This window comes from Tachypleus tridentatus, chromosome 7 (genome assembly GCF_004210375.1).
Source record: "Tachypleus tridentatus isolate NWPU-2018 chromosome 7, ASM421037v1, whole genome shotgun sequence".
NCBI classification, from domain to species: Eukaryota; Metazoa; Arthropoda; class Merostomata; order Xiphosura; family Limulidae; genus Tachypleus; species Tachypleus tridentatus.
Genome location: NC_134831.1, coordinates 140,904,248 through 140,928,856, shown reverse-complemented (window position 1 = coordinate 140,928,856; position 24,609 = coordinate 140,904,248). Strand labels below are relative to the sequence as shown.

The following is a 24,609-nucleotide window of genomic DNA, read 5'->3' as shown; positions in this document are numbered from 1 at the left end:
ACCTTTGTAAAGTATTTATGCATAAACAAGCTTCTTTTGTGGCAGATTTCAAACTAGTAAGGTGAGTCTTTAGTGAGCTAACAAATTTCATAATTCAAATACAACTTGATAAACTACAGTGAATATTCTTCATGCTTTCTGTTTACTACCTTTTTAAATGCAATTATAGTTCATCATAACTTCACCGTTTATCACTATTGCCTTAGAAAAAAGTATATCATTGAAGTTCAAAGATGCAATAATATACATTTTGTTAGAGAAAACAAAAATTTAACAATCCATGCTTTCTTATTTTTATCCACAATAATCACTCCAAAACAAGAACTTACTTAAGCCTTTCTTGAAAAACTGATGAAGTAAAATTTGGTGTCTTGTGTTTATTATAATTTCTTCTCTACCTAAGACTAATATGTTTCTGCAATTAGCATTATTTGGTATTACCAGTTTGTTTAAAGGCTAACTCTGCTAGGTAAATCCACATGTTGTAGAGATTTTGGGAACTACCCAGATCCTCTTTGTCTAATCCTTGAGCAATATTATTGATGCATAAAAAGGCACGGCATCTAACTGTTTTCACTCTATAATACAAAAAAAAAATTACTAGTCAATACAGATAACACTATTTTATAAATTTGCTTTAATCATTTCTTAACAATAATTAATGTATTCATAGTGTTTACAGATTAACTATGAGCTAAATATTTTATTAAAGTCTCAGGTTTTTATTTAACAATGAAATTTCTTAAGTCAGAGAAAGTAAACATTTCTGTCTAACAAAAATTTAGAAGTAACAACAAATTCAAATTAAAGAGATCCTGAAAACAATGAGATTAATTTGTCAGTATATATATATATATCCCACTGTTTAATTTGTAAACACAAACATATACTTGCTTCATAATCTAAGATAACATAAAATAGTTTTTACATTATACTTAATTAATTATCAGTTCTTATTTGATATTTACCTTAACACACAGGGGATGTTTATTTATTCTCAAATGAATCAGCCATTTCCAATTTTCTTTTAAAAATAGTTTGAGTAAAAAAAAACAACATAATTTTTTTTTTAAATTAACACCATTGTTTTGGGTATAAGCAGTCTTGTTTGTCCTAAGTTAATCACGTAAGTATTGGTTTTATAGAAATTTATATTTTGGTAAAAAATTATTTTGTCTCAGCAGCATCAACAGCATGTGAATTCACCCAAACCTAAAGTTAGGTAAGGTGATGGTTTAACTTTTATTACAGAAAAAAAAATGAGACTTTGATCATTTGTTTTATTATTATTTATGTAAAAAATAAGTAATGAATAAAGTATAACACATCTATGTTATATTTCATATCTTGTTAAAACAACTAGTTCATATGCACAAAATTAAAATTTGACTAAATAATCTGGAAATCCTTTGACAATTTTCATTTTTTTGTGTGGTTACTATAATGGTTAAATTACATTTTTGCCATTTATCTGTATGTCAAAGTTATCAACAACATCTTATATAAACTCCTTAATTCAGTGAGTGTTTATGCTTCTTAAACTTTTTAAAATATTTTAAAAAAAGGATTTTAAAATTTGAAATCCTTCTGCAGTTTATTATCTGAACAGAGTTTGAGCTACCAAGTAGTTTAATGTCATAAGTGACAAATTATTTCTAACCAATTATGGCTCTGGCCCGATATTTTTTAAATTTTACAAGCTGGATCCTCGCACAAAATGATACTGACTTACACAATCTCTATTTTGTCATATGCATCTTGTTGAGATATTTATTGATACATATATTTTTTTACACTGAATTGTATAATTTTCAGGTTAAATTTCAGTCAACTTGCATCATTTATGTTAATTTCTCTGAGTGATTAATATTTAATTGGCACCAGGATGAATGATCCAAAGATATCTTGTAAATGTAAATGGTCCAGACACAAAGTTTGTTTAGCTCGTGTTTGTTTCCAAGATGGGCTGTTTCTGGAAACAAAGGTGGCTTGAAAAACAGGTGAGAAGCAACCAGCAAACCCATTATGATTGGGGGAACATGTTTGACTTGTTTGATGTGGATCTGGAAGCAGAGAATCTGATTGAGGTTGCCCAAATTAAGAAAAAAAAAAAAAAGTCTGAAACAAAACTCATTGTATGTCCAAATATGTTAACATGACCATTCATGACATTTGAAACTTCTTTATTTTAGCTGCTTGCAAGTATGACAAAAACCTTGAAAGTAAAGAGCGACAAAATAGTGCTACACCTTTTAAGTCGCTAGACACAAAGTAGAGTCACTAATGTCTTTCAAAGTTTATTATGCAACTTTGTCTAAAGATCCAGAGGGATTGATGAGAACTGTAATGCAAAGAATTCTTAACTGTGAAAAACCTGAATACACAAAGGACATGACAAAGATGCAAGTGGCTGTGAATGGTGTTAACAGAGAAATGTCCTCGCAGTTATCTGTGCTGGCTTAAAGTTCAAGCAGATGTAGGAAATGATTCCTTCCTTTGGCAAGAAAAATTATAAATCAGCCAAAAAAAATTGTCATCTATTAATAGAAGGAATAGAGATTAAACCACCTATCTGTAAGGTTCAGCAATACAGCACATCAATTCTTGAAAAGACTGTTGAATATACTGTAATGGATTTATCAATATACATTTATTATGATACCTATGTTTGTTTCTGTACAGTTTTCTTTTTTTTCATGTAACGTACATTCTTAGCTGTGTACTGAGCAAGTCCTGTCTGATGTGGAAAGTTGTCAGATGTTCTTGGGTAAGAATCAACAATGTGTATATAATACTAGTAACTTAGAGCATTATCGTGAAGGTTCTAGAGTCTTGTATGATATGTGTAAGAAACAGCCATCTAAGTGACTAAAGTAGTAATATTATTGGACAGCTATAGTCAGTAAGCTATTGTCCTAGGAAGCTATAATTATGATTAACACCTATCAATCAGAAAACAACAGACTAGGAGCATTATAGATTTTGAACATTACAAACCATTCAACTTCAGTGAAATACTTTGGACGTCATTATTTCTATGAGGACATTACATATCTTTGATGGAAGGAAAGAACTTCCTACTGGTGTGTGAGGCTAGTTAAGAAAGATGTCATTAGCTCAAGCGACATGCCATAATATTAACTCAGAATTAATTTAGTTGGAGCGAGCTTGGATCGTTAGTTCTTGACCAGATATAAGTCTCTGTGTAAATTTGTAAAACTGTTGTATATAAACTATCATTTTTAATAACTGTTAGGAACAACCATTATTATAAATTGTATTGTTTTTATGTTTGTATATTAAAATATATTTGTTTTAAAAAAAGGAGATTATGTGTATCAATCTTGTCAGCAAAAAACATAAATTTAATACACATTAACATCTAATTCATTACTAAGATTCAAATTTCCAGTTACTTGAGATAGTAATGCATAACATAATATAGTAAATCATAGATTTGTCTGGAAATAAATAATAATACATAACAATATCTTGTCACCTCAAAGTATCAAAACATTTTATCATGGAGGACAAAGAAGATTCCAAGTGATGGAAAGGATCTGAGTTTACCACGATTTTGTTGTAAGAAAATAAAGAAGCATATAAATATGGATTATCTAAACTTTGGCTGATAAAAGTTCATATGGGTCATTGTTAACATTAATCAGTTGTCTTACATCACTTGACTACAAGGCTATCAAGGCTGTGGATTATGCTTCTGGGACTCTTCTTCATGAGTATGTGGAGCTTTTCTGGCAAATAGTTGATACCATTCACAATCAAGATGTGAAAGAAATTTCAATAAAATCTCTGAAAGTAATTGTGCATTTTCTCAAGTTTGAGATTCAAAACCTTATTGGCACAGATAATTGCACGTCATGATTCTGCTCATGGTTTGAGCAGCAATTCAAGCAGTAATTCTCATGAGATTGTTTCCAATTCCTGCTCAAAACTATTTTTTTGAAAAAGAATTTTAATGACTATTTGCTTGTAGATGACAGAAGATTGAACTTCAAATTGTACGTGAGAGTAAAAAAGACCAGCAGGATCATCTTGTCAAAATACCTAAAGCACATGAGGCCCTAGTAGTAATGGGCTACAAGATGAAAAGACACTTGAACACAATGGAAAGAAAAGAATAGCACAGCACAGAACCAAGGTGTATAATAAAAGTGAACAAAGACATGGGTATGATAGGGATGATGATGGAGATGGGGATAATGTTTCTGGATATTTTATGAACTTTTATGATCACACATCACCTGGGATTCAAAGGAGGAATAACTTGTAGTTCTTTTGATTTATGAGGGTATTATGGTGCAAATGAAACATATAATGTCAATAAAATACAAATAATAAATATAAAATGTTATAACATTTAAGCTATTTAGAGTAAACATTTGTGTTTAAGTTATAATTGTAATCATTCTAGAATGAAAAAGCAATTTATGTTCACCTCCTAATTTCTGATGGTAGTTATGAGATCAGTCAAATCTACTAAACAAACACAGAGAATTTCTTTTGATAGCAAAAATAAAATATAAAAAATAAAGTTATTTCTTAAAAAAACGTTTGATAATTATGTGAATATCATATAAATTTTCTGTGCATAAAAGTATTTTTAATTTTAAAATGAAAAGTTCTCTGCACGTTGAATAGTCAATATTCTGAGAAAATTTTAATTGAAAAAATCTTAAATCTCAATACTTAATTGCAAACTTGATATTTTGTGTGAAAAGCCTTGTAATGTTTACTGATAACCTGCAGTTTTGGAAACATATGCACACATTACCATTATTTTGTGGTTATCAGCTAGATGAATTTCACCCAACCCATAATAGAAGGATCAACTGGATCTAAGTACCATTAACTAGTGTAATGTATGGAAGATATTGATGGATGCATTTACTCACAAATTCACCCAATTTCAATCAAAAACATATTCTTATTTGTCATTTGTTTTCTATTCTATCAATTATAGTACTTTTATTTTATTTCCACAATACTTTTTCTTTTACAGTCACCAAAATATCTCAAAAACAGTATCCCTAGTTCATAACATGCACGTTAAATTTACTCTCTCTGAGTTCTAAACAAAATGATTTGCAAACTAATATTCAAAACATATTTATATTAATCTATTTCTTTTATTTTTATTCACTGAACCTAACTTGAGAGAAAAATTATAGCTCTATTACTTTATATTCTAAACAGTACTTTCTCTTTGATTGAATAAATCTTTTTATACCACTGTCTTTTCTGGGACAATCTTAATGATTTCATTTCTTTACTAAATATAAAACAGGTTGTGGTTTAGATTTAATTAGTGTACTGTCTTGAAACTTTTTTACCTTTTTAGTATATTCTGTCCTTCTTTATGTTTTTCTAACACAGATAGTATTTCTTCAGATAAAACATTTGTGTGATCTAACACCTTATTCACCAGGTCCTGTGAAACCAGTGCTTCATGGACTTCACATGGAATAGTAACTGGAAACTACCAAGCAAAAACCATAAAGATCATAAATAACACAAGCAACTTCAGATTAAACACCTAAACATTTGTCAAAACTGATAACAGAAAATGGAGAAACTAATCTTATTTTAATTATAAGTTAATTAAAAAATGTCACCATGATGCCTGAGAGAGATGAATTTTTAAGATGATGGTGTGTTTCAAAATGTTCACATAAAGTTAAACAAAGTGTTTGCTATTTGTGTGTAGCTGTTTGAACTGATAGATTAGAGGACAGGCAAAACAACGTCTTGGGCTGCTCTTTCTTAACAAGTAGGGGGTTCAACCACTGATTCATAACAAATAAAACATAAATTTCCTCCTAATAACTTCAACTTGTAAACATACATGTTAACAAGAAGACGAGTGACTTTCAAAATGTGACTAAAACAGCATGTTAAACTTTCTATATAGGTGAAAATTAATGTTTTCACCAGTTTGGCTCAAAAAGGAAGATTAGTCTCAATAATTAATCCCAAGCTCTCAGTAGAACAAATTATCCTTTTCAATGAAAAACTGATTAAATAAATACATTGTCACAGTCAAATTTCTTTCCAAAAATAACTTAAAAATTACCCATAAAAATTCAAATTAAAAGCTACAGTCCTTACATCCAAACTATTAGTGGATAATGTGTGAAAGAATCAAATACATCAGACCTTTCCAACTGCTGTACTGTCTTCTTCCATGCTTATATCTGATATCATCTCTTCACTTGTGTCACTGCTTCCTACATCTTCCCAGTCATCTCCATCTGTTTGGATACCAAATAATAATAATTAAACATCATAATATGAGGTTTAGTCAGGTAGAATATAGAAAGTACCAATAGAACAAAATCAAACTAATTCCATTTCAATATTTTTGCTGTGACATTTAATTAATGATAGTTATATCTTTTCATCCAGATAGCATATTATTTCAATTCAGTGTTTGTTTGTGTATAATAAAGATAATAAGACCATTTAACAGTGTCCCTAATTTCCTTTCCAACTGCTGAACACACGGAAGGCAATACACAGTGGTACCAATTCTCATTATCAACTTAAGGGGTAATATTTACCAGCAAAAAATTGGAATCAACATCATACCATGATGCTCAAACACTTAAAAGAGTGAGGATGTGTGGGGCCCAGTTTCAATTCCATAACCCACAGATTGCAAGTCCAACACTATAATCATCAAGCCATGCCAGGCAGAGCCGCATTACTAATTAGACACAACAGGCACAGTGCCTAGGCCCTATGAAAACTGTGGGTCATGAAAATTTTCTTTAAAAGTTAATCTTTGGTTTAACTTATACAGCTGGTTGAGCCTATGAACAGAAGGTGCCTAGGCCTTACAATTATTCTGATGCAACACTGATGCCAGGTATATATCAATTGAACAGTTATAAATTATCAGGAATCACAAGTCTAAATTTGTGGTAAAAGTTTTATTTTACAGGTACACAAAATGAAGTTAAAATTTTCTTGAAGAAGTATTTTCTGTGTTTGTTCCAGAATATTTAGTGTACACTGTAGTAAGCTGATGGTAACACTACATTTCAGTTCAAGAAAATATAATTTTTTTAAGTGTCTTCTTGAAAAACTTGTCATTACAATAATTTATTTTCTTGGAAAATTCTATCAAAATATGTTCACAAAAACACGACACTACATTCTGCATTAACAGTTCAGGATATTTAGATAATGGCAACCAAAAAACAAACTAAAAATAAAGAGTGATTTAGTATTAAGTGAAGTTTATTAAAACTAAGTATCAAGTTTTTATTTTAGTACATGGACTTTAACACTAAGAGAAAACTAATTTTTATTAAACTACATTTTGAAAAAATAGAAATGAAAAATTTTTCTACATAGTTATTTATTCATTTCTCACAATGAAGTAACTGAAAAAAGAAGCAGTAAGATTTTTTTTTTATTCTGATGAGTTTTATATATCTTGGTACACTGTTACTATCTTTCCAATCCTTCTTTATATCTATCTTTATTAATGTTTTCAACAATATCTATTCATCCAACAAGTGTTTTCAAGCAAGTAAACAGTATTTGGCATTCAGACCAAAAATAATTTAAAAATTAATAAAAATTACTGAAGTTAATGCTATAATTACCTTCTGAGCACAGAATGTTTGTTAAAATCTCTAAGGCAATCTGTTTGGCTATTAATATATCTTGAAGTTTTCTAGCACATGCAGTCAACAAGGTTTCCTTAAAGACAGAATGCAAATAATAGGTGTATCATTACTCATTCGAGATTTTGCTATATCTGATTTTTTAATGATTGTTTATACATTTTTAACTCTAACTAGCAAAACTAAATTCAAACAATATCAGAAGCAAAACCTAAATAACACAAAAAACATAAAAAAGTCTAATGGTAACTTTTCTCTACAAAGAAAATTTTATTTTCTGATTATTTTAATTTATAAAAAATGATCATTAGATCCTAAAACAAACTGGTAACATCTATCAAATGTCTGGATGAAATTCATAAATTTTAAAATGTAAACATACATTATTCTTTGTAAGTGAATTAGATATTTAAAAAAGAAACAAAACTGATTTTTGTTTGTAGCTTTTGTTACAATGAGCTTAGTATGAAATTGATTAAGGAATAATACAGATTAAAATCAAATACACCTCTGAAATTTCCTAATAATAACATTTATAAATAACTGTCACAATGTGCCTCTTTCCAGCTACATTTAGCAGCCAAAATAAATGTAATTACCTTCTGTATTAGTATCAGTAAGAAAAACATATTAATGTACCCCTTTAAAAAAAGATAATCAAATTATTTCTTTCCAGGAGGAATTATTTATATAAACAACCATTATTATCTAGTTTTCCAAATATTATGTTACATGTAAACTCTGAAATCCTACTGTTTGCTGAACATATATTTTTTTTTAATTTTCGCTTCTAAAGCGAACTGGCATATTTATGTGAAGTAATGTTTACTGAAATATTAACTTTGGTAGCTAAAAAATAATCACCATTTCATATGCAATTTCACTTTTTTTTGGAAGGATCAAAGTTGTCTTACCTTACTTTCTAATTCTGCTATGTTTTCTTTCTTTTTATCTTCTGTCTACATGTAAATGAGACAAAAGGTTATTAATTAGAAGTTGTAGAAAAATTTCCAACCAATAATTACTGTTTTCTTACCCTATGCCCATATATATATATATATGGATAATTAAACCCATCTCTGTACTATATCTATTGCCTATAAACTTAACAAGTATACCTACACAAAAAAAGGAAAAAAGAATGTTATTTTCAAAACAAATACCAAATTTTTTTCAAGCAAATTACTGAAAAATTCCTTAAAAACGAACATGTAAATTATACATTATCTTTGCACCTTGAATAATCAGTCGTATTTAATCATTGAAGTTTATGCTCCATAATTCATATGAATGTCTTATGAGTGTTCGAGTAAAAGAACTTGGACAGAAAGCTGCAATTATGAAGATATTTTGACTCCCAAGTAAAATATTTCATATAGTTAATTCAAAACTTTTAGTTTTTCTACCTTATTAAAACTTTCAATAAAAAAGAAGCCTTAGACATTTTATTGAATTAATATCTAACTCATGTTACAAGTTCCTAAATAAAAATTAAATCTTGTAGTTTAATGAATTTTCAAAACTCATTAATGATCAATTTAAATTTGGTAACACTTAAAAATATTTGTGGTAATTTTATCTGCCCCAAAACAAAAAACTGAAGTATTTTTATCACAAATATCCTTTCTCTTAAATTGTTACAGCATTTCAAACATTTTTTTACATCACCATATTACTTTCTTAACATCTCACATCAGTTAATATATTACTGAACTTATTGCTTAAAATACTGTTCACAACACTTGAACAAAATTTATTGTTCAATACATTCTAATCATTAAGCATTTGTTGGTATGGATCAATTTATGATATTACACACTTCTAGTTAGTTTGTAATACAAACTTGACTGTACTTGATTTATACATTTAGTACATTTATGATTAGAAGTTACTAAAAACAGAATACAGTGCAGCAATTTGTAACTGGATTTTACAAGTATATAATATACAACTATCAGCAGCTTTCTTGGTGCCAGTTTTAACACTGATATTAATAGTCTTTAAAATTATAAAACCAATTATTTTCAGACAAAATAGAAGGCAGATAGTCACAAATGACTTTACAAGACTATTAAAGGACTGTTTAATACCAGTAACTGGCATTTCTGATAAAATTCATCACTGAACAAAAGCTAAATGAATAAAAAGATTGCTATGTGTTTTCTATAATTGTTCTGTGATACTATCAGGTAGAAAAATTAACACATAGACAAACCCAACTTTTTGATGCATAATTTATATTCTTAAGGACTGACACACAGAGTCAATAACATATCCTCATTATTGCTTTTGTCCAACTTGTGTAGATAATTTGTGGAAATCAGTTATTAAGCCAAATGTACATATAGCCAAGGTTTCAACCACACATCTGCACCAAATCTACACATCTACATCTTTCATCACATAAATGATTCAGCAATTACTATGTAACTTTTTTTCCTTTAATAACTTTAATAATTTAAAAGTAATAGTTGTTTTCTACTGTAGGCCTATTGTTTTTAACATGCACATAAAACTGCAACTGTACAGAGTAAACTGGAAGATGTGATCTGTAATTAAATCTTGATTATTTAGATACACATACTTTAACACTGTATCAGTTTCACCCATATATTTGTGCATGCTAGACATCTCCACCTGTATTTTTACACCATGTGCAGTAATAATAAAAATCCCTTGGATGATAAAAGGATGGATAGATGATAAAGGGTTAGCTAGAATTAAAAAAAAAAAAAAAAGTAATCATCTATATCACACCCACATCACCAAACTGAGCAGTAATAAATTTACCTTAATGCACTGAATCATCTCAACTAGGGTCTTCATTCTTTCTAAAACAGAAGCTGTTAGGGTCAAGTTTATAGTTTCCATCACCAAGGTAACAGTAGCTGGAGAGCATTTTGCAAGCTGTCCAGAATGAATATTCACGATGATGCCTGTTCACATGAATAACATGGAAAAAAAAAAGGAAATTTAGAACATACCAAAAACCCCAAAAAAACTAACTTTCACATTCAACTCATTTCTTTGTATTGAGTAAATATACACACCTAATACAGAATTATCTCTTCAATGAGTATTCACCAACTGTTTCAACGAAATATGCTTTGTAGCAGTAATAGCTGTTATCTGCTGTGGGCTCAATTTCGTCAATAAAATTCTTTATGTAAATATATATAAATGTATAATATCAATAATGTTTCAGACATACCTAGGTAGTTACTATTCCCATAAAGCACTAGTAACACATAAACTGAGCATAAACCAAGAAATCCAGTAAAGAATTTTTCAGAGATAAACTTTTGCCTTTCAGGACTGAAAAAAGTCCTACTTTCTTAAAGCACTAATGTTACTGAATTTCTTTCTTTGTAAATTACTTAATCTTTAAACCCATGTGATTTCTTAACAAGATGAATGTAAGTAAGCCAATATAAAACTTAGCTATGGATGAAAAATACACTCAGTGTACACTTTAAATATTTAAAACAAGCCAAGTTTAAATTTTTTATATCAAGTAGTACATACAAATTTTATGAAATACTAATTTCTTCCACAAACTATTGACTATATACTAAACACATTACCTTTAACAAAACCTTGAAATTTAAAGTTAAAATATTAATTCACTAGTTATAGCTCATCTCACTCAAAAATTATGTGCCTTTAACAAGTAGTATATTTGTAGCTAACATAATGTAACTGTACAAAAAACCAAACATAAAAATAATAAACTTGTATAAAAAAAAATAACGTGTACAAAAATTTTAAATGAAGATAAATTAAATATGATCACATTTTGCAAAAAAATGTACAGTTTTTTTAAAACAAATACAAGTACAATCTTATTTTTACATATGATACGTATTATTTAACCCTTTCACAATGGCCTTGGTATAATATTCAAGTTCATCTACACATTTATACACTAAATTTATTTGCACTATAACTTTTGATACAACTCATGTATCTTCACAAAATACAGAAGACATTTAGTAAAGATTACAAGTATTTTGTAGACAAAGATTCAGAATTTTAATAAAATATTTTTACTAAAGACTTTTTTGTGAAAATAAAGTCTGTTTCTTTATCAGTCTGACTGCAAAGTGATTTCATGTTATGATTAAAAAAAGCTATTATTCATGCCAAAAATCTCAAATATTATTTGTATAATCTCTAAAACCTCCTTAATACATTTCAAACATTTGTATTTGTATTTAATGTTTATATTTAAATTTTATGTTTTATATATTTTTTTATTTTCTATGCTCTATGTGGAGTTTTTTACTTAACCAACCTTGTAACCACTATAAAAAATTAGGAAATAAACATAAGTTATGCTTTTCTCAGGCGAGAATTACAACATATTATAACACAAAAATTCAAATGTTTAGTCTAAGTAACTTAAGCCTCATGATGCTATGTATAAACAAATATATAGTTATTATTTTTTATTATATTGGCCTTCCAGTCAAGTCTACCTAACATTACATAAATTGAATTGATGAGGTTCATGTGCATCCAGGTCACATATATGGTAATATAAATCTGATCTTTAGTTTGTTTATTTTTCAAATTTTGTGCAAAGCTACACAAGAGCTATCTGCACTAGCTGTCCCTAATTTTGCAGTGTAAAACTAAAGGGAAGGCAGTTAGTCATCATCACCCACCTTCAACTCTTGGGCTACTCTTTTACCAATGAATAGTGGGATTGATCGTCATATTATAATACTCCCACAGCTGAAAGGGCGAGCATGTTTGGTGCGATGGGGATTCAAACCCACGACCCTCGGATTACGAGTCAAACGCCTTAACCCACCTGGCTATACCAGGCCTGATCTTTAGTCTTCTCTGTCTTAGCTGTGTTTTAGTGGAATAGTATTTTGTAATATACAGTCACATTTCAATTATTATATATTATATATATGTATATAAATTATTACTATTTATAAATAAATTGTTAAACTTATTTTTCTTAAGCTGTAGAAAAATAAATGAAGAAGTAAAGCAATCAATTATCTCTTCTTGCTGTGAAATTTTAAAAGGCTTAGCAACCTATGTCCAGCAACAATCGAGTGCAAAGATTATAGCATAAATAAAAATACGAGGTTATTACTTTACATTCTAGCTTAACAATATTAGTAATTGGAGTTCCTAATTTGTACAAAATTACAGATTTGTGTTTTGACATCACAAACACTTAATTTTAAACAGTGCTGCATTCAACATACCATATGACTCATTAACATCTATATTTAAATGTGTTCTTCTAATATCTGATTTTAAATTAGGAAATTAATTTATACATAATATTAAAATATGAATTATAATCTACAGTTTGATTCCAAACTTACTGACATAACTTCAAAAAATTATGGTTCAATAAAATTTTGAATGCAAGTCAACAAACACGACTATATGGCCTTTGAACCCTGGCTCACTGTAAAAGGGTTAAAACCATCAGCAACTACACGAAAACATTCTTACTCAGTTACCGTAATATTCACAGAGTGCTTAAATTATAATTACAAATAACTTATCTAGAACTTCTCTTTGTTGAAGGAAACATTTCATGGAAAAAAATACAAAATTGAGGTTGAAAACATTCCAAGCTAATATTTTAAAATAAACCTTTTATACTGATCCATTTTGAATAGAATAACGTGCTTACTTATTGATCAAGAATTTGTTCCATATAATTAAAAAAAAAATCCTGAACTTCTTTTGGTTGCATTTATGCTGAAAAACAACAACACAATGATAAATGTAAAGAGATGAAAAAAAAAATCGTGAAATTTAAAAGTTTTTGTCCATTTTTCAAAAGGAAATTAATCAATCCTTTCAAGCTTGAATGTAACTTTTACTGATAATTTTAATACAGAACAATATAGCGATGTCATCGATGAACTTATATTTTGAAAACATTTCTAATTTTTCTTTATATTAAGATGACAACAATCTGACATTGTGAAAAAATACTCAAGCAATACAAATCAACAAGATTGAAATTTGTTAGCATTCATTTAATAAAGAAAACAAAATGTAACACTACATTATAAAACAAAACTAATGAAAAAATTAACAACCACTTTTCAAGACAGTCACAGAATATTAAACCAGAAAACTTATGTCTTTTCTTTCTCTCTCTCTCATCAGCAGCTGTGTATGTCTTAATAACATTACATATTCATGTGAGTTATACTTTACTACAGGATGAAATAAAACACAATAAATGTTTATATTTGTATCTTTTCCATATTTTCTAAATTTATTTAATTGGTTCAATTGTTTCTAATTTTAGGTTATTGTCCAAATTTATTTAAATTCCTTTCTTTAACAATTCAAAAATTACATATTATCTAGTGTTGTAGAAATTCCTAGGCTGTCACACTATCTTGTGAAGTCAAAACTTTTCTGAAAAAAAGTAAAAATTGAAATAATACCCAAACACCAATGTCACTTGTTTCAGAGCAAACTTTGACAATGAAATGTGTGTTTTTCTTCCAGCAAAGCCACATTGGGTTATCTGCTGTATTAACTGAGAGGAATCAAACCTCTGATTTTAGAATTGTAAGTCCACAGACTTATTGCTGTTCCATCAGGAAGCAATCACAGAGCACTCATTGTTTTTATCTTTTATTTTTTTTACACATTGCAAATTTTCAAAATTATAGTATATGATTAGTGTTTAAATTTTAAATACACACTCTCCAATGGCACAGTGGTATGTCTGTGAATTCTCAACACCAGAAACCAGTTTTCAATACCCATGGAGGGTAGAGCACAGATAGCCTATTGCATTGGTTTGTGCTAATTTCCACACAGTAAATCAATCACTTCAAATTTATGTTTTTAAACAATGAAAAACTTTTTTACAGACTTTTAATTGATACAGTTTGGTCAATAACACAATTACTCATATGGTTTATTAAAAAAAACTTCAAAGCTCCACAATAATGTAAAAGTTAGAACCAAAACTGTTAAATATTTTAAATCCAAGCTTCCTAGGATAATAAACACTTCATTTATCAACAGTTTCATACACTATAAAATATCAAACACTCATTCAACGACAGCTGCTTTACTCAATAAAACAAAACAAAAACATATAAAAGCTATCTAGACAAAATATATTACCTATACCAAGTGTCTTCAGTAATAGGTTAGCTGTCTCTTCTCCAGTGGTAGAACAGAGGGAGTAGATGGAATCTAACACTACAGGTTCATTCAGTTTACTGATAACTTCTTGGTTTTCTTCTGATACAGTGTGAAGACACTGGGCTATTAATAATAATAATAATAAAAAAAAACTTGTCAAAGGAATTCCCTTTGTTCAAGAACAATTACAAGAACTTATGGGCAAAAGGAAAATGCACAATAATGCCAGCCAAATCCAGTGCCAATGAAGCCTTTTGCCCAATACCAGGGCTCATCAGGCCAGCCAAGATAGAACAGGCACATCAGTGTTTGAGATAGTAAGTTGCATCTGAACTTTTACTGTTCACAGTCGAAAATTATACCTAATGTATGGATGGTTGTGCAAGATCTGTAATTTTGAAGCACACATTTTAACATATGAGCTGTGCTTATAACATGATGGTTTAAAACACCATAGAAAAATCTATGAAACTTGACTTTTAATGGCACATGTTAACACAGGTGAACATATACATTATGACAAGATTACTAAATAAATACACCAGGAAGAAATAATGCAATAATTTAAATATTTAAATGATTTTATAGCCTTGGCTACTTGTTTTGCTTTTATTACTGCCAAAAGAATATGACAGTTGTTTTACTTAATATGGAAATGAGAACCAAGTTTCCAGTTATTTACGAAACACCTATTTAAAAAGCTTATAAATTATTTTTCTTAGAATACCTAAAAAACATGAAGCTTGCTAATATTATAAAAAATTGTTTAAATAAATCCACCACAAAGCCACTCTGCTTGCTACTTCACAAGCTGAGATGAATAACCTTACTGATTATTTTATGTTGATTTTCATGACATAAACAGGTGAACCCAAGTATGGTTGTTGTTTTTTCTTTATTTTAGTTCTTAATTTAACATGTCAGGTTTATGTAACTCCATTTTAAATAAGTACTAACTACAAGACATCAAATTTATATAATATATCATGAAAAAAATGGAGACATTAGATCTTAGTTCTGCACACAAAATGTTCTTGTTTCTAGATTGTTTGTTTTACTGAAGATAAAAAAAATGTTAAAGTTGCTCAAAAGCACAGTTTAAATCAACATACAGTCTGTGAAGGCCACTTACATCAAAAGGCTCAATGTTTTAGTAACGTCCCTGACCATTCTTGTAAATCAACATACAATCTACGCAGGAAACGTACATTTAAAGGTTCAATGTTTATATACCTGACCATTTTTCTAATAATTAGCCTGTTAAAATGCAACATAATGAGGTTAACAAATATTTCACGTAAGCATGTGTGTGTGTGTGTGTGTGTGTGTGTGTGTGTGTGTGTGTGTGTGTGTCAAGTGATAAAATAATGCAAAATGTTATGGTAGTAAGTGGACAAATATAACTAATAAAAAAAACACTTTAGACTGGTTTCAATGAGTACCTTATGTAAAAAAAAAATTATTTAACAAAAACAATCTAATACACTGGTAAATAGAACTTAAACTGCACAGGATGAAGGAATAAGTCAAGAAGATAGATAACATGGTTTAATAACAATATCACTTAGAAAATGGAAGAAATAAAAAACAGTTAGGAGAAGTTGGAATGCACTATGGAAGGAATAGAAACAGTTAGAAGAACAAACTAACAGCCAAGAAATTTTCACACACATTTTTGATATATACAAATCAAGCTAATAAAAAAAACACTTATACTTCGACGAAGATGTTATGTCGCATATTCTGTAAATAAATAAAGAAAATACCTGAAACAAACACAAGAGAAAGCATGTATCATGTGAATAATTTGTGCAAATAAAAAATTACAGTGTACTGTGGGCCTAATTTCATTAGATCTTTGACACATTTCAAATTGTGCACTTAAAATTAAATTACTGGTGTAGCTAATCATTCATTTTTATTTAAATTATAAATGAGATTCTTTGCCTTTTCAATGAAAAATTAAGCATAAAAAAAAATTAAAACATTATTTGAAAGAAATGATTGGGTCTATATTTTAGTTAATCAGTTACCAGAGGTTTTGATGGAGGTTGTTTGATGAATATACTCACATATAATAATTTTTAGAATTTCACTTGCTGAAGTTGTATTTTTGTCCTTATGTATATAAAGGGAGATAACATTACATGTTGATTAATAGTTGAAAACATACAAACATAAAAAAGGGACTAGCCACAACTGAAGATCAAAGACTTTCTCAGCATTTAAAACTTACCTACAGGTATCACTATATCCTCTCCAAATGTTTCAAGACTCAAGCAGTTCAACAGAACAGGCAAAAGAGATTGTTTGTTAAAGATGAACACTGCAGCTTCACTGCTTTCACTAGAAAGTAAATGTATTTAACACTTAATATGTGCCATAGCTTTTAATTAATTTTGATTACAACATTGCCAGTCAAAATAAGACACACCTTCAGACTATAAATTAAGAAGTTCTATTAAATGGCAAAATTTTGCTTTTGTTACAAATAACTATAAAATTCCAAATTTCCAACAGTAATTATTATATTCTAATAAATTAGTTAAAAAACTTCTGATTAGCCTGTAGTACTTCCTACACCTCTAAATATTATTTCAGTGTATTAAGTTTCTAACCATTGTTGAGATTACAGATATTTGAACATGCTTTGAATGAATCACTCATGGGTTGAGATCTCGAAAATTTTGCAACATAGTGTGATTAAACCACATTGGTTGAAAACTTGAGTCTTTAGCTGACTCAGTCACAGATGCTGGCTTCAAGTCTTTTTAATAATTTGATTCAAACACAGGTTGTAATCTCAGGTTAATTCAAACATGAAAAGTTAACTTTGTTTTCTTTGTGAAATTCTATAAAAACACTACTATTTCTTTAACTTTTATAATGATTTAGAATTTATTTTTGTATGATAATATTTGAACCTTTAGATTAAAGCATAACTGAAAGCTTTGTATACTAAAATAAAAATTTCATGTAATCTTATTCATTGATTACCAGATTTTGAACATTTTATAGTTTAGAGTTTTTTTTTTGTCTTAAAATGTTTTTCTGTTAACAGAAGCATTTAACAAACTTGTTAGGATATATACAAAAATCTAAGCAAATCCTTTCATTGAACCATTAGAATATCTTAAAATAGAAAAAATAATTTTTACCTATCAAATTTCCCAATAAATCTCAATGGGCACATCACTGATGAAGCAGTGAAATCTCGCCTTTGTTAGAAGAAACACAAGTATATTTAATTAGCTACAGTGATTGCCAGGTTAATGTTTGGCACTGTTCAAAGTGCACTGTTTGCTCTGGTAAGAAGTTAATATTATTCACTCAAGCAAACTAAAGAGTACAGTTAATCATATGGGAGTAACACAAAAATACTTTACACAAGCATACAGAAAACACACAACAGAGAAAGTGTTAATGGATAATCTAAAGAAAAATAACCATCTGCTAATATCTAGATGCAAAATAACAATGTCCATATTTTTATTATTACTGCTTGAATAAACACTGTATTTGATGTACAGTGTAAACAATCCAAAAGTGTTTGCTTATTGTAAAATTATGTACACATTCACATGCTTCTAGTGTCTGAAATGAAAACAGTGTGCTTGGTTTAATTTCTAACATTTACGATATCTTCATATGTAATAAGAACATCATATATCAAGAAAAAATCTAATCAAAAACATTCTGTGATTCATTATCTTGGTACTACAAAGCAATTAAAAACAGGTTTCATAACCTGACTTCATCATTTCCAAAACTTAAAAAAAAAAAAAATTAAACTGTATGCCATTCCAGCAGTTACTGTTAATACTTTGCTGGTTAAATAAGCTTCAATAACACACATTTAACAGTGCACATAATTTAAAGTACAATTACCATAGTAACAAAGGAATGCAACATCATACCTCTTAGAATACTATACAATCATTATTTAAGTGGAACAGAAACTTTCGATTAGAGAAGAGGCCTTAGCTATAACCATCTTTAAATGATAACAAATATACAATTGAAAGTGTTGTTGATAATTCAAGATACTCAGAAAAATCATTTCTTTTGTAGAAATATCTGTAATATAATCTAATAACATTATCATTTTGGAAGTCTAAACTTTACACATAAGTTAACTGCTCTAATATAAGCTGGTTTCAAAAAAATAACTTTTTCTTCTAAACTAAACAAACTAGCTTTCCATTTTAAAAAGAGAGAAATGCCACATGAAATGTAAAAGAACTCAATGTTTACTCTAACTCAGAAAGAGATACACTACAGATAAAAAAAAAAACATGACTTAAAATTTACAGTTTCACTAAATACACTGAGCAAGAAATATAAATACTTACCACAGATTCCACAAGAAATGAACAGCTTCTTTAAATATTTCTGACCTGGAGTCAATTTTGCTTTCTGCAGAAAGTACTGGATGCCAGTCTCCATTATACTGTAAATTTATTCTCGCATACATTTGTATTCAAATTACTTATATCTTATACTGATATACTTTTAAAGCTTTTATACTTCTATTCATCCTTGCTTTTTAAGAGCATCGAGTTTTCAGAATATATTCATTTTTTCAATGAAATATCACAGCGTGTATGATTTTAACACAATCTTTTTAACAGGATTTCTTAAAACAATCAATATATATATTAGTTAAACGGATATTAAAACACGCTAGCCACGTTTACCAAACAAAATAACAAAGATTTAAGTTTTGCATCTTCAAACAGATGGCGCCACATACAATACTAGAATGCGTACGAACAAAAATATGACAGATACGTTTCCACTTCAAACACAACTTATTCTTGTTTGGAACTTTGACTAATAGAAGTCGTTTTGGGAGTAGTAAAAGGTTTACCTACCTACTTTTATTTTCTATGTATCATTGAATTGATACACTATTTTTCTTTGGATATAGTCCTTGACACGCCACAAATATTTTAGCATTTAGCACTAATACGTAATCCTTGTTCTATTTCAATCTTAGTGAACTTTCGAAGACAAGTTAGATAGTTCTTTAGTAATGTCCATGTAGTATAAATTATTTTTTGGATAAATTTAGGTATGAAAATCAAATAGTCATTACTTTCTACGATAGAAAATAAAATGTTAAATAACAATAAATGTCCCAGTAATTCACTTCTTTTCACTGTGGTCTCTGATTTGACAGGTTTTAAAAATGTAGAAAGAAAATTAACACAATGTATGAATACCAGCTTTAAATGTAACAATATAATAACGTGTCATGGTCACCACACACACACACACACACTTGTTATTCTATAACTTGAATAAAATGTATTATCAAAGTTTCGTTACATGTACATTTATAATATTTTGCTAATAAATGAGCAAAACCTACTGTTTTATTTCTTTCGTTTTTTTTTAGAAACTGGTCAAAAACCGAAGTCACGTAAAATACCAAACGTTTATGTAAATCAACAGTTACTTTTACGATGTCGGCATATGAAACCATCAGAGATAAAATTCGAAGAGTTTTTGTTTGTTTTTTTTGAAATTCCTCCCATGTGAATGCCTAGGTTACAGTATTACAAAAACAAACAACTCTTAATCGGTCAAGACAAACCAAGTCATTCGGGAACTAAAAATGTGACAACTACTAAGTAGTATTCCAGCAAGGCACGTTAGCATACTTAACAAACACGGAAAAAAACACCAAAAACTAGAATGCACAAGTCTAGGGAGATCACCTACAGTCCAAGGGTTATTAATGCTAATTGAAAATTTACATTATAAATGTTACCAGAAACGGCGGTTACTTAGAAGAGTATAATGGCACAGCTGAGAAATTCAAGAACCCAAGAGATGAGAAAATAGAAGCGTGCATACTTTGGCTACACTTGAGAAAAAAATATTCATTAATGACAAATAATGTAAGCTATCTTTTCTTTAGTCCTCAAGAGACTCCAGTATTTCCAGTTCTATCCTTAAAACTTTGAAAAAATGCATCGAAAGTTTTTTATTTCTTTTCTCCTTTTTTTGCCGAGTTTTGAATGTTTTAACATACAAAACAACTTGCCGTGTATTATTCAGTAACTCCCAACTGGTAACATAAAAACTTGTTTTTAAACAGCTCTTGACATTTATTCACAAAAGTTCATTTCTGTTTCAAACTTTGTCAGCTAACACAGAGAAGAACCGATGAATGGTGGCTTATGGAACAGTGTATGTTATTCAGTCAGAGAAACACAAGAAGAAAAAATCGCGAAAAACGTCAGAAGAGAGAGACGAAAAAAAGTATCTTAAATAACTCTTCATAACTTTGATCATAGAAAAACAAAACATACCTTAATCAGACACTGAGTTTTCAAGTTATACCCGATCATACTATCTCTTATAATAATTACATTCATTCCTTCAAGTAATCCTATTTTTTATTACTTACTTATATTTAACATTTTTCTACTAATGCACTATATGCACAGTTTGCTCAGCCTAGACTTCTTATCTATTTTTTACATTTTAGAGGAATAGAATCTACTATTCAGTAAAACCAAACTCCCAGATGTGGATACTTTACACCAAGAAACGGAGTGATTGAAAAAAAAATAGTAGAACGACAAAAATATATTTTCCTATTTAACTTACGTACTCTACAGTAAATTAGTTTGACTTGTATATCTACACACACACACCTACCTATGTACTCTACAGTAAATTAGTTTGACTTGTATATCTACACAGACACCTACCTATGTACTCTACAGTAAATTAGTTTGACTTGTATATCTACACACACCTACCTACGTACTCTACAGTAAATTAGTTTGACTTGTATATCTACACACACCTACCTACGTACTCTACAGTAAATTAGTTTGACTTGTATATCTACACACACACACCTACCTATGTACTCTACAGTAAATTAGTTTGACTTGTATATCTACACACACACACCTACCTATGTACTCTACAGTAAATTAGTTTGACTTGTATATCTACACACACACACCTACCTATGTTTAGTTTGACTTGTATATCTACACACACACACCTACCTATGTACTCTACAGTAAATTAGTTTGACTTGTATATCTACACAGACACCTACCTATGTACTCTACAGTAAATTAGTTTGACTTGTATATCTACACAGACACCTACCTATGTACTCTACAGTAAATTAGTTTGACTTGTATATCTACACACACCTACCTACGTACTCTACAGTAAATTAGTTTGACTTGTATATCTACACACACCTACCTACGTACTCTACAGTAAATTAGTTTGACTTGTATATCTACACACACACACCTACCTATGTACTCTACAGTAAATTACTTTGACTTGTATATCTACACACACCTACCTACGTACTCTACAGTAAATTAGTTTGACTTGTATATCTACACACACACACCTACCTATGTACTCTACAGTAAATTAGTTTGACTTGTATATCTACACACACACACCTACCTATGTACTCTACAGTAAATTAGTTTGACTTGTATATCTACACACACCTACCTACGTACTCTACAGTAAATTAGTTTGACTTGTATATCTACACACACACACCTACCTACGTACTCTACAGTAAATTAGTTTGACTTGTATATCTACACACACCTACCTACGTACTCTACAGTAAATTAGTTTGACTTGTATATCTACACACACCTACCTACGTACTCTACAGTAAATTAGTTTGACTTGTATATCTACACACACACCCTACCTATGTACTCTACAGTAAATTAGTTTGACTTGTATATCTACACACACACACACCTACCTACCTACAGTAAATACTTTGACTACAGTAAATTAGTTTGACTTGTATATCTACACACACACACACACACCTACCTACGTACTCTACAGTAAATTAGTTTGACTTGTATATCTACACACACACACACACACACCTACCTACGTACTCTACAGTAAATTAGTTTGACTTGTATATCTACACACACACACACACCTACCTACGTACTCTACAGTAAATTAGTTTGACTTGTATATCTACACACACACACCTACCTATGTACTCTACAGTAAATTAGTTTGACTTGTATATCTACACACACACACACACACCTACCTACGTACTCTACAGTAAATTAGTTTGACTTGTATATCTACACACACACACACCTACCTACGTACTCTACAGTAAATTAGTTTGACTTGTATATCTACACACACCTACCTACGTACTCTACAGTAAATTAGTTTGACTTGTATATCTACACACACACACCTACCTATGTACTCTACAGTAAATTAGTTTGACTTGTATATCTACACACACACACACACACCTACCTACGTACTCTACAGTAAATTAGTTTGACTTGTATATCTACACACACACACACACCTACCTATGTACTCTACAGTAAATTAGTTTGACTTATATATCTACACACACACACCTACCTATGTACTCTACAGTAAATTAGTTTGACTTGTATATCTACACACACACACACACACCTACCTATGTACTCTACAGTAAATTAGTTTGACTTATATATCTACACACACACACCTACCTATGTACTCTACAGTAAATTAGTTTGACTTATATATCTACACACACACACCTACCTATGTTCTCTACAGTAAATTAGTTTGACTTATATATCTACACACACACAGACAGACACCTACCACACAAATGTTTAATTCCCAACAAAACATACTATTTTCTGGTCTTGGATGAAAATGTCCAATTTTTAATAAACCGTTCCCGTATCTGCATATTCATATTTTCTAAATAATGTTTGCTTTCTTTTTAATTCGAATAGTAGTAATAAAAAAAAAAAAAACAGAAATATCCAACAAATATTTCAAAACCACTCAGAACTTGAGAAAGTGGGAATTGTACGTGCTCAAGGGATAAAAAAAGCCGCTGCTTCCAGAAAAAAACAACAACATAAAACCTGACAAGTTAGATTACATAACTGCAAAGCTACTCAAATAGATAAGGTGTACAGTGCCCAATCGAAATGGAAGATGATGACATAGATTGTAAAACTTTAAAAAGAAAAGAACAGAAAGTCTTCTTAATGCCTTAATGTTGAGCCCCAGAAAATGAAAGTCAAGACTAGAGTACTGTATATTCATAAATCTTATATTCTCTTTTCCCTAGGTAGTACTACTCATTAGTATTCGCTCCTCTAGTCTCGTTATTACATTGTCTAATCCTCTGTCTGAAATTCCCCTGCCACTCGAAGCTCATTTCGCGTCCTTCCAAACCCCTTCTACAAAATCGAACTTTAGAGGGAGACTAATTCATGCAAACTAATGCTTCCACACGCGTTAGTCTCGTATCTCGCGGGACTCCTAGCTCATTAAACTTCAGTCTCAGTGGCCATATTTTTCTCGTTATTTTTCATCATTACACTGCTGGTTTTAAAGAAAAAGGAAAATGGTGAAAATGGCAGGTTTCCCTTGAGATAGTTGCGTTTTAAATTCCGGAAAAGTGCATATGGAGATATATTCACCGGAGGTTTTGCTGCAGTCATCATTGAAATAACTTATACGTGGTTGGAATATGCAGAAGAAAAATGAGGTCTCACGACACCAGCGGGGCAAATCATACCATCAGAAGGCATGCTTCAAGTCAAACGGTAGAGCCCTTATCTTCTCAGAAACACGCGTTCGCTTACTGGCCTAAGGACCTCGTAGATCCCTAAGGAACTTGTATGTCTAGAACAGGATCACGCCTTGTAGTCTCAAGAGTCAAAACTCTTATTTTCTGTACACAGCCTGCCAGACATAAAGGCTGTCATAAAGGCAGGGAGATGCA

The 24,609-nt window shown here is 29.9% G+C and overlaps 1 protein-coding gene across 1 annotated transcript in view; it reads right to left on the bottom strand.

The window, feature by feature from the left end:
• The window catches only part of LOC143256759 (HEAT repeat-containing protein 3), an 84,848-nt gene that overhangs the window by 10,432 nt on the left and 49,807 nt on the right, over positions 1 to 24,609 (bottom strand). Inside the window, exons 4-12 of the mRNA XM_076514411.1 lie at positions 19,160 to 19,257; positions 17,044 to 17,153; positions 14,787 to 14,930; positions 10,443 to 10,588; positions 8,567 to 8,611; positions 7,632 to 7,728; positions 6,175 to 6,269; positions 5,352 to 5,497; positions 442 to 578 (exon numbers count right to left, since the gene is read on the bottom strand). Of these exons, the coding sequence (XP_076370526.1) occupies positions 442 to 578; positions 5,352 to 5,497; positions 6,175 to 6,269; positions 7,632 to 7,728; positions 8,567 to 8,611; positions 10,443 to 10,588; positions 14,787 to 14,930; positions 17,044 to 17,153; positions 19,160 to 19,257 (1,018 nt within the window). The remainder of the gene's footprint in view (positions 1 to 441; positions 579 to 5,351; positions 5,498 to 6,174; positions 6,270 to 7,631; positions 7,729 to 8,566; positions 8,612 to 10,442; positions 10,589 to 14,786; positions 14,931 to 17,043; positions 17,154 to 19,159; positions 19,258 to 24,609) is intronic.